This window comes from Sminthopsis crassicaudata, chromosome 4 (assembly GCF_048593235.1).
Source record: "Sminthopsis crassicaudata isolate SCR6 chromosome 4, ASM4859323v1, whole genome shotgun sequence".
Lineage (NCBI taxonomy): Eukaryota > Metazoa > Chordata > Mammalia > Dasyuromorphia > Dasyuridae > Sminthopsis > Sminthopsis crassicaudata.
In genome coordinates this window covers 380,564,506-380,576,783 of record NC_133620.1, presented here as the reverse complement: position 1 = coordinate 380,576,783, position 12,278 = coordinate 380,564,506, and the positions used below count along the sequence as shown (strand labels likewise).

The window sequence follows — 12,278 nt, the reverse complement described above, 5'->3', positions numbered from 1 at the left end:
GTTTTAACATAATTGTCTTTTATGCTTATTACTTTCACAAGAGTTACTTCTTTGTCACAGGTAGGTGGGGAACTAGGTCAAGGACAAGAAGCCAAAAAGCAAACATTTGCATTTCTTAAAAAATACAAACTGAACTTCTGCATGCTTCTGGGACAATGTACTAATAAATAAGGATTGGATGTACATATTGAGTACATAATGTAACTACAGTATCTTCTGTAATGTTCTACTTCGAAAGTGAAATCTGAGATCTGAAAATCTTTTAATACACATATACACACACTGACTAGGAGCAACAACCACAAGTCCAGTCGACTCCAAAGATCTTTTCCACATCCAAATTTAAATAGATTGAACATAATTTAATGATATTAAAAATACTTGTATTCATTTAAATGTAGAGGTATAAAAAACCCAATTTGATGTTTATTTTTTTATATCTTTTATTTTACTCTCATTAGTGATATTCCTATAATGTGATTATCTCCCCACTTCCTTCTCATCCCTGCTATTTCTTGCTAAACCAACCTTAGATGGAATTTTTTGTGGAAAAAATACATTATTGCCCTTTTCCAGCTAACTAATATCGCAAGAATGATAGTGTGGATGGCAGTAAATTACTAATATTTTAAAGAAGTAAAAAATGGAAAGACTTCTACTCTGATCAAGACAATGATCCAAATGATGAAAAATGATATCTCCAGAAAGAGAACTATTGAATATCTATTTACAGATTGAAACATACTTTTCTAAACTTTATTTTTGTTTTTATTTCTGTTGTAACATGTCTAATATGAAAAATTTGGAAGTCAAAATTTTAAAAAATGACAGCTAATTCTTTTTTTTTTTTTTACATTTCATTTGGAAATAGTTAATGAAATAAATAATAACAATTTTTAAAAAGTAAAAAATTATCATTGTGGGTAATGAAAATCCCTGAGGAGTACCCATGCCATCCATTTCTGAAAGGATACAGTTTAATTTGAGAATGATTAACATTCCTTCCATTCTTCAAAATCTGACAGGTCAAGAGGAAAAAATTAAGAGCACATCCTAGTCCCAGACTTTAATAAAGATGAATTGGAAGGTAGTGATACTTTGTTCTAAGTTAACCACAAAATAAGAACTTTTGTATGAGTCCTTTCTACAGATCAGAGAAACTTCTTAAGCTCCATATTTTCATTACTTTGGAAAGGCAAATGATTTTTCAAACATTTTTTTCAATGCATTGGAAACACTATGTGATGGAGAAATTATTCTTTTAAAATCCTCATTATTTTCTACCAAGTAGGTTTATTAAGCTAGAATATGTCCACTAATAAACATAACTATTTCAATTTCTAGACTAAAAGAATGTAATCAAATTATAATGGTATGTGGGACCAGTGTTTTTAAATGTGAAAATTCTTGACCTACAAAATAATCATATAAACTTTACTTAAAGTTTACCAATAAAAGTTTCATTTTATCTAAATAACATATTGTGGTCAATTAGCTAAATTGTGACAATGCATATGAGGGGGAGGACTAACTGAAAATTCTCCAAAGTAAACATTTATAACAGTTTTAAGCTTTTACCATTTGTCTGAATGGACTTAAGAGTATAAATGTTCTCAATTGCCAAGTCGAATACTCTCTGTAATCCTGATGCAAAATGCACTGAAGAACTTAAAATAGGTAGAAGATAAAAATTACCTGCACCAAATAAACTATGGGGGCTAGTCTAGCCTTCTTAATTAATTATTACTTTGATGAGGGACAAGTTGCTCTATTGAAAATATTCTGTTTGGTTGCTAGCTCAGTCTGATGACCAAATAGCCTCCCCATCTTGTTCTCTAAATAAAACCACACATCCTCTCCTCAAAGCCCCAAAAAAGGTATCAACACTTTTTTTAAACTAAATGCTTTTTTTAATAGAAAACAAAATACAAAATAACTCTTTTCAGAAAACAGAAATATTTAATCCTTTTCTCCACAAACAAATTAGAACTTGCTTTATCCTCAAAGCATGGTTTTATATATCTAAGACTTGTTTCACAAAGTGTTCATAAAACTGGTATTGCAATGCAGGAGGTGGGAGCAAAGAGATTCAGGAAGGAAAAAAACATTTGCAAAAAAGTTACACCTCTGAACATATGATAATATGGGAATTCATTTTTTCCAATTTCAACTGATGATTTACCATTGCAAATTATTTGTATCCCCATGCAACAAATGTTCTTTTATAGAGAGGTGCAACTAGGAAGAGAATCCTCCCTTCCCACCATCACTGCAGGAGCCCAAAACTTTCTTAATCAAACCCACCCACCCATTAACACCTCAGCCAGGGTGATTTAAGCACCACCCAGAAATTGCCCTTTTCTCCCAACACACTGTGCGACCAAATTCTCTAAGTCCCTGAACCTCAAAATTCCAAGTATCACAGCCAGTGCCAGGAGTCAAACCTGAAAGATAAAAGCAGAGATGGAACCCTCTGCCAGTGCTAGATTTCCTCTTCTCAATAATAATAATAATAATAATAATTATAACAATAATAAAAAAAAAATCCTGGTTCTTTGCAATTGCAGAAATGAAAGACTTTCTGCCAGGATTACCCATCCTCCCTCCCAACCCCAACTCCCACCCTTGCATTCTTAAGCCAAAAGGATTTCCCTTCAACCAAAGTGAATGATAATACTTAACACTTTTAGCACTGCTTATCTTCAAAGTGCTTTGCAAACATCATCCAATCAAAAATCCCTACACCCTGAAGTGAGGGAATATTACTATTATCCCAATTTTATGATTGGGAAAAGTGAGACAGAAATTAAGGTACTTGTTCAAGATCACAACAATTTCTCTATGAAATTCCATCTGATATCAGAAGCATCTTAACTTTTTGTCTCTAGCCTACACACCATCTTTCTTCAGCCTCTCCTTCCCCAACCTCAGTGTTTTAGGACATTTTTGGGCAGAACAATAATATGGTATTTGCAATACCAAAGATCTGTCTGCCAATGGGAGAAAGGATAAAGAGAAGAGGAGGAAGTCTCTTTCACAGTCAGTGATTTAATCTCAGTTTGTAGTAAGACTCTTATAATTGCAAAGCCTTCCACCACTATCCCAATTCATTAAAAAGAAAAAAAAAAAATTAATGTTCCTGATTTTCTTGTGTAATTCCAGTCACTAGAAGAAGGTTACAGGCCATAAACTGAACACTCAGTACATTACTCATCTGCCCAGTATATACACCAACAAGTTCACTGGAAGAACCATCTGCAGGAGCATTGCAATAAGTGTTCCGAATATCCCAAACCCGAACAGAGTTATCCATGGATGCAGAGGCAATCAAGCTACTATCTGGGCTGAAAGTAAGGCTGGTGATATTGTCCGTGTGGCCTCTCAATTCTTTGTAGAGGGTACCAGATGCCAAGTCCCATAGCTTCAACCGCTGATCCTCACCAGCAGAGGCCAAGTACTTACCATTTGGAGAAAATGCAAGTGAAAGCACTGGGCCCCGATGACCAGTGAAAAGCCTCACAGAATTTCCTTGCTGAGTACTCCAAAGGCGAACAGTTTTATCAGTTGAGCCCGTAGCTAAGTAGTTTGAATTGGGGTGGAATTTTACACAGTCCACATCTGCTAGATGTCCTGCATATATTCGCAATGGGTACGTCCGATCAAATGACCAGAGTCTTGCAGTGCGGTCATGGGAACCACTTGCGAAGTATAGGCTGCACGGACTGATATCCAGATCCCAGACAGGATAGGCATGTCCTCGGTATAATACAGTATTGGTAAAACTTCCAAGGTCCCAGTATCTAATAGACATATCTTCGGAGCAAGATAGCAACCCTGAGCTGTCTGATAGGAACCTTGTACTATACACGGGCCCACAATGCCCTCTCAAGATCTTCATTTCTGTGCCCATGTCATCATCATCTTCCTAGAAAAATAGCAGAAAAAGAAAAAAAGAAAATCACACAAAAGGAAACACTGTTTGGTGATATGATAACATTAAAAAGTCTATAGATGGAAAGAAATCTGCTTATGTGAAAAGGATAGAAGGTATCCTGTAAATAATAACTGCCTTTCTTTTGAGTACCAAACATATATACATCGTTCCTGGGCTATATGCAATAGTTATCAAAATCTCAAAAACTAAAGAAATACATGATTGGTTTAAAGTATAAAAGGTTTACTAAGTGATCTAGATTAAGAAATGGACCAAGTTGAAAGCGTCATTGCTAATTTTGGCATGATGCTATTCTAGAAGACAATTTACATTAATATTTAGTTCAAAAAACCCCATAACTTAATGTTCATATTCCTATTGCCTGTCTTAATCTGTCAGTTTCTAACTAATAAAGAAGACCAGATAGACTTTTGCCAAACATTTAGCACTTCAACAAGATGGTTACCTGTATGGAGGCAGACTTACTCTAGCAAAAACCTAAAAACTGCACCACACCAAATAACGATCAAGCAATCTATTGAGATACTTATAGTGCAGTCTTCTCCAAAAGACACTTATTCCAACAAAACCCTAAAAATCGCACCAGATCAAATAATAATGAAGTAATCTTCTGAGACACTATCATAAAAGATTTACTCCGCTCCGGAACTGTCCAAAAAGTAATCTAAAAGACCATGGGTAATAAGAAAGGAGGCTGCTTTACTGACAGCTCCAGCTGTCAGCACCAGCTCAAGCCAACAACTTGACAATCCCCTAATGAACTTTGAAATGGTCTAGAGACACCTGTATAGTCTGCAAGGTTCTGTACCTGAAGCAGTGGGATCCTCCAAGAAATCCCTAGGGTGGAGCCTTGGAAACAGCAAGAAGTAATTGTGATTAGTATATTATGATGGCAACCCTCAGCCCAAAAGTTACCCCAGACCCAGAACTCTGTGCTAAAGAAAAATTGAGAGCCCTGAAGATCCAGTTGGGCCTAAATCTGGGAGTAAGAGGACTGCACAGGAACCCATGTTTCCTAGAATGATATCACATAGGGTAGACCACCCCACACAATAGAACAGCAGGGGGTTGTAAAGGGCCTTTGTATAAAAATTGTTTTCAAGAATTAAGGCTGAAAAGATGAGTAAACAAAAAATAAAATGTCACTCAGCTTAAGAGAAAGAAACTAATAACTTCAAGCAGAATAAAACTCCATATTTTCCATAAGTAATATATAAATATCTAGAAGAAATTAAGCAGGAAATAAAAGAAAAATAAATAAAAACTCTGGAAGAAATAATTAGATAGAGAATAAATAGCTTTGAAAACAAAGAGGCAAAACTTATCCAAGATATGGACTTCCTGAAAACTAGAATAGACCAAACAGAAATCAATGACTCCATGACAAAGCAAGAAATAATATAAAAGCCAACAGTTTTTTTTTTTAATAGGAGAAAATAGCATATAATATAAAACACAACTGGCCTGGGAAATAAGTCAAGGACAGATGATCTTTAAAAAAAAAAAAAAAAAGCCTGGCTACTATATTTCAAGAATTCATAATAAAAACTGCCCAGATTCATTAAATCCAAAAGGGGAAGTAAAGAATCTAGTAATCATCTCCTGAAAGACACCTCTACTGCCAAAGGTAAAGTTCCAGAAATGCCATAGCTAAAATTCAGAGTTTTCATGCCTAAGAAAAGAAGTCTGAATCACAGTCAGGATCACCTAAGATCTGGCAGTTTCTACTTAAATTGTATCTTGGAATACAATATTGTAAAAGAGATTGGTTTCGCTTACAACCAGCAAAAACTTACCCAAAAAAGCCAACTATAGTCTTATTGGGGGAAAATAAACTTTCAGGCATTTCTGATGAAAAGAGCAGAGAGCTGAATAGAAATTTTGAAATAAAAACAGTTCTGAGAAATTTAGAAAGATAAATATATTTATCAACTAAAAGGCATTGCATAATATTGTCATGCTACCATTCTAATAAAAGATACACATGGATGAACAAACTGGCACATGAACGTAATGGAACAATATTGCTCTTTAAGAAATGACAAATGATGGGGCAGCTAGGTGACGCAGTGGATAGAACACCAGCTCTGAAGTCAAGAGGACTTGAGTTCAAATTTGATCTCAGACACTTAACACTTCCTAGCTGTGTGACCTTGGGCAAAGTCACTTAACCCCAATTGCCTCAGGGAAAAAAAAAGACAAATGAGACAATTTCAGAGAATTGAGTATGCAGTGCAAAATGAACAGGAACAGAAGAACAATTTGTATAAGGTAACACTACAGAAAAACAACTCTGAAAAACTTAACTGATCAATGCAGTGATCATTATGGAGAAAGAGCCCACCTTTCTCACCAGTAGCAACAACTGATCATCTGCTGCCAACAAGCACATAAGCACAAGATCTCCTAAAGTGGTAATACCCCTCAAAATGACCAGTCTTCTTCTAGCCCAACTCTGACAGCCATTATTTGGGAAGCAATTCCTACTCAGAAAAGGGCAGCCAAGGCAGGCAAGCTAGTCTTGCTGAAGCAGTGGGGCACCTTAAGGGAGAGACAGGAGGCAGCACATATCAGGCAAATCAATTCATTACCATCTTCTCTCAGACCTCAACAGAGATAGCCCAAGAGGGGGATCTCCTAAATCCAGAGGCTCTGGGAATAATAATGTTTCCAACACCAGTGCCTACAGCCATCATACAGGGAAGGAACCCCTGCTGAGATGCAGCCTGGCAACTGCTTCTCCAGGTGCTACAGCCACAGCTACTCAAGTCCCAGTAGAGAAAATTCTTGCCACCAAAGTCCTGGTTAATGAATTACCTTCCATATATGCTGTCTCCCTCATTAAAATGTGAGCTCCTTGAGACCAGGGCCTGTTTTATTTTTCTATCTGTCTTGCTTACTATTCTATTTCCCCAACATTTAACATAGTGCTTTTCCAGAGCTCTATTCATTAGGTCCCCAGCTGTTCCCTCATTTCTTCATTCACTTCTAGAGGATCTATGAGAGATCATATAACACATATCACTTGACAGAGAGGTGATGTTCTCAAGAAGCAGAGACATTTATTCTTGGACATAGCCACTATATGTACTAATTTTCCTTATGCTGATTTGTTTTAAGGTGAGTTTTGTTTTGTTTTTTAAATGCTGTCTTTTTTTAAAATGCTAGTTCGGAGGAGGTTGAAGGGGGAAAGGAAATTAGCAATAGTGATGTTTGAGAAAAAAGGACAACCAAAACTTTTCAAATATACACAAAATAAATTTCAAAAGGAAGCCCAAATGATAAGGACAGTTTTGAAAGAAACACCTGGAATTTATCATATGCTTAATGGAGAATTAATGTTTTCTAAAAATCTTTTTGCATTCTGCTCTGCATATGGAAATAGTTCTTTTGTGGGGAAAGTTTAAGTCTATTATATTTCAAAAATAAACAAGACAAAAAATTTAACATTCCCCTCTTGTATTCACTGCTAGAAACAGAAGTATTTGAAACAGCATTATTCTAAGGTTAATATGAAAATATCCTTGATTTTTTAAGCAAAAAATATAAATGCAAAAACAGTATAATTTTATTTCTAACTGGACAGATACAGTTTTCAGTATGTCATCAGCAGGCATAAAGTGAAGAGGGACAAGAAAAGATGAAGATAAAGTCCCAAACAAGAACACAATTTAATATAATTATTACTATCCAAATGTCAAAGATTCCCTGAAAAACAACAGGGCCAATAATTAAATTCAGGACAGCTAAAGTCTCAGTAACATATGTGATTATTGGTCATAATTTTCTATAGTCAAAAATACAAATAACATTTTTTACTGTGTAGGATAAAGGTATCAAAAACATTAGAAAGTTGAATTAGATCAAAATATAATTGAGAAATATTTAACAAAATAAATAAAAACACAAACAACAACAAAAAAAACCCTAGATGATGTTGATATATGTGTTTCCTAAATCAAAACTTAAACTGTGGGTTACAATCCCATATAGGGTCAGGAAATTATATGATTTATTATTAGTAAATGTTTCATTGTATATATTTCATATACTTGAATACCCAGAGTTGTGCAAAAATTTCTTGGGAGAAAAAAGGTAAAGAGTAGGAAAAATTTAAGAACTCCCGTTCTAATTCACAGCAGTTCCTATATATACAGGTTAGTAGACTCCAATTCTGATTATGTCACCCTTGCTTTAAAAAGTCTTCAAACAAAAAGTCCTCATTTTCCCCTTACTTATTAAAAACCATTTCAGATCAGCATTCAAAACCCTTGGCTAAAACAGATTTAAGGTAAATCAAGAAGAAAGAAGAAAAGAAATGAAATGTGAATAGGCAAAAGCCTACTATGGGTTTGTTTTACTTACTATGTCTACAATTAAGTGTGAAACAGAAAAGGTTAAGAATTACCAGGAAAAGGATCAACATTCATTGCATTTTTTTTTTCAAAATACACTCCAGATATAAAGTATTAAAAATGTCTTCTCTTGGTTCAGTGTTCTATCGAGTGCTACTATTAGAATTAGTAATTTTCCTTTCCAAAATTGATTATTAAAACAGTTATGAATTTCATGAATAATTCATTTCTTCATAAACTTGAGAGTTTAATATAAGAATTGCTTTTAAAAAGGCCTAATTTTAATCATACAAAGATTTGTTTAAAGTTAATTATGTACTAGGGTATGTTAAATCTTATCTTTATTGTTTAACTGCCCATCAGTGTCAACAAGAGTACCTTGTGGAACAAGGTAAACTTAGCAGTGAAATATCAGATTGAAATGAATAACATCTCATTCCTATAAAGCTGAATTGACATTAGCAGCCAAAAAATGGAAAAATGAGAAGTTTCCCCACTAGCTTTCAGGTATCACTGTAAACTGTATGGGGCCACAGCTTAAACTAATCTAGTTCTGTTTGGCTTATAAACTACTGTAAGAAACATCTGGCTGTAAGGATGGAGTATTGCCAATTGTTAATAATTATTGGTCTTTAAGCTAATTTTAGTAAGAATGCTTGTTAACAATAACTGAAAAATTTCCTCTCTATCCCTCAGTTTTAACATTAATAACAATAGCTAAAATAGTATTTAAACAGCACGTTAAGTTTGCAAAGCATTTTACATGTGTTATCTAATTTGATATAATCAGATATTTCTGACTAATTAGTTAAAATTAGATTTTCATTTTTAACAGCAACTTCTGAGAATAAAATCAAAGAGAGTAGAGTTTTGTGCTATCAATAATTATATTGCTGTCCCCAAAGTTAACACAAATAGTAGTCCTACATCTACAAAATTTGGATAGGTTGTTATAGCTGATTCTAATTAGCTAAATATCCCCAAAATATATTGAGAGAAGCAAAAGTTAAAACGAATGATACTCAGACCTCTTCATCCAGAACATCACAAGCCAAACGAATACGGGAGACGTCCACCTGATGGGGCTCTGATTTTAACTTCTTGGATCTCAAGCTCCAAAGTTTTACACAGGAATTATCAAACCCAGCAGCTAGCAGCTTGTTGTCTGGGGAGATTTCTGCAGTATTCAGCAATTGCTCAGTGTTATAGAAGGCATAGAAACAAATTGTGGTAAGTGAAGGGGGCCCATCCTTAACTCGCTTAATGCTCTCTTGCAGGACATCCAGAGCAGCCTCATTCTGCAAAATAGATGTGGGCATATCTGCCGGCTCCAGTCCATTGCTCTCACTTCGTGAGGAGCTGCCACTGGCATATAGCTGGTAGTCTGTTCTCTTGGCAGGCTGCACATCAAGATGAATGTGTAAGGTGAGAACTTTGCACAGGGCACTGTTGTTGTCACTTTGGAGGTAGCGGATAAGGTAATTGTAGCTGTCCTCTTGGAGGCGGACCACATATTTGTTATCCAGGAAGGCCCGGAGCTTGAAGTTGGACAGGATGTCTTGAATGGTCAGAGTGGTCTGTAGCTGCTCAATGACATCCTTCTGGCTGGCGTTCTGCAAAAACATTCCATGGAAGCGACTGTAAAAACTGTCCACTGTGCTCTTCAGGCCATTCTGGACCATGTTAAGATGGAGGTAGACAAAGAGAGGATATAGGAGAGGCATCACTTCATGGCTGTGCTGGGAATCAGAATCTATAATGAAAACAAAAGCAAATCTTTTCATAGAAATAATACTATTATCTTTGTGAAAAACTAAAATAAAACGACACTTGGAAGGCTATAATACCTTTTTTTTGGGGTAGATGTTAATATATGTGTTTTGTTAAGTCAATTTTCAGTCCATTTGGGGTTTTCTTGGCAAAGTTCCTAGAATGCTTTGTCATTTCCTTCTCCAGCTCATTTTTACAGGTGAGGAAACTGAGGTAAATAGGGTTGTGTCACACAGCCAGTAAATGTTTGAATCTGGGTTTGAATTAAAGAAGAGGCCCTCTATTCACTGTACCATCTTGCTGCCCTAATGTATATTTACTTAGATTCCTTTAAAAAAAAAAAATCAGTTTTCCAAATTTTCTAACTTAAAAAGATGAAAACTAAGGCCTAGAAAATAGAAAACGATTACAATAGTTCAAGTTAAAAGTAATGAGGAGCTGAATTAGGATGGTGGCTGTGAGACTAAGGAGATGGATGCAAAAGATATTTTGGAAGTAGAATAAATGAGCCATGGCAACAGATGACGCTTTCCTTTTTGTCTGACTACTCATAACCAATGATTAAGGATGTAAACTTAGATAAAAATGAACTTAGGTGACTGGGAGGATGGTGGTGTCTTTAATAAAAATAAGGAAGTTTTAAGGAAGAGTAGGTTTACAGGAGCAAATATGTTTTAAATATATTGAGGGGGGGGGGGAAGAACCAACAGAGAGATGATAATGATGCACTGGAATTTGAGAGAGGTTACAAATAGATATGTAGATTTGGAAGTTATATGCATAGAGAAAATATTTAAGTCTTTGAGAATTTGTTACTATACTGGTAAACTTGGATCAGATCTTTAAAATAGAACATGCAGAGAAAAGCAGAGGACCCAGGATAATGCCAGAAAACTCTTATATTAAGGATTTATTTGTTGGATTATGATGAGAAGAAATACAGCTGGGAGAACTAAGAGAGAGCAGCAGCATGGAAACCAAGACAGGACTGAATACCTAGGAATGAGATGTGGTGAACAGTATCAGAAGCTACAGAGAGGTAAAGGATAACATTGAAAAAAGGCCACAGAACTTGAAGAGACTGCTTATAACCTTGGAAAGGGCAATTTCAGTTTGGTTCATGGAATCAGAAGCTAAATTTCAAGGGATTGAGAAGTAAATGGGTAGTTATGCATCAGAGATAAGTCATTTTTTTCTAGGAATATAAAAGTGAAAAGATGTAGAATAATAGCTTGAGGAAGCAGAAAATTCATTTAAACTTTTGATTTGACTACTATTATTTATTTGGTGACTTTAGAATAGAATGTTCAGGGAAAAGCAGCTGTCAGCTGAAAAATCCTCAACAAAAAATAAAGCTATGAAAGCCTGGTATATAAAAGCATTTAATCACATCTAAGCTTTAGTGATAATGGGACTAAACCATGCTGATTCACCAAGAGCATCACCATGGTCATGAATACAGTAGCAAAAAAAAACAAACAAACAAAAAAACAATCAACCAAAAAAACAAAAGCAGTGATATACATCATTATAGTTAAACTCCTGCTTAAAATACTAAAGATGCAGTTGAACATGATTCTAAGGTACTTAAAAAGTCCAATGTTTATCTATAGTAGATTTACTATTAAAAAAAAAAAAGTCCTTACCTCTTAAGACCTATAAATTTAATTAATCGACCTATTTCTCTTTAGATTCTGTTTTTTTTTAAACCACCCAGGTTGCCTCTTTCTATCTGTTTTTCAGGCCCTGCATGAACACTGAAACCTCAGGATAATTGAAGACAGACTAGAGGGAGACAGTCTAATTTGGGTTGGGAAGAAGCACTCTTCTATCCCTTGTCCTTTACACCCATTTCCACATTTGGGATGACTACAACTACATTATGCTGGAGAAATTAATGCTTCTCTCTTTCAAGGAAAAGAGACTGTACAATCACCTTTCTAAGCCAAAGCAAGCAGTGAGACAAATTCTTAAAAATAAACCAATCTCTTTTCTTTTTTTTTTTTTTTTTGCTGAGGCAATTGGGGTTATGTGATTTGCCCAGGGTCACAGAGTCAGGATATGGCAAACAAAATGCAAACAAATACCTTGCTAAACTTCTTTAATATTACTATGTCTCCTGAATCTTTGGGGTATAGGTGCACAGGACCAGGACTTAAGGCATGCTGGGTTCATGAAATGTTTTGGGCATGACCTTA

At 35.2% G+C, this 12,278-nt stretch overlaps 1 protein-coding gene across 3 annotated transcripts in view; it reads right to left on the bottom strand.

Moving 5' to 3' along the window:
* Positions 1-1,887: 1,887 nt before the first annotated feature.
* The window catches only part of TAF5L (TATA-box binding protein associated factor 5 like), a 31,457-nt gene continuing 21,066 nt past the window's right edge, over positions 1,888-12,278 (bottom strand). For all 3 annotated transcript variants that reach the window (XM_074262377.1, XM_074262378.1, XM_074262376.1), the window contains 2 exons: positions 9,339-10,063; positions 1,888-3,925 (listed from right to left, as the gene is read on the bottom strand). In XM_074262377.1, coding sequence (XP_074118478.1) covers positions 3,131-3,925; positions 9,339-10,063 — 1,520 coding nt within the window. In that variant the 3' untranslated portion in view covers positions 1,888-3,130. The remainder of the gene's footprint in view (positions 3,926-9,338; positions 10,064-12,278) is intronic.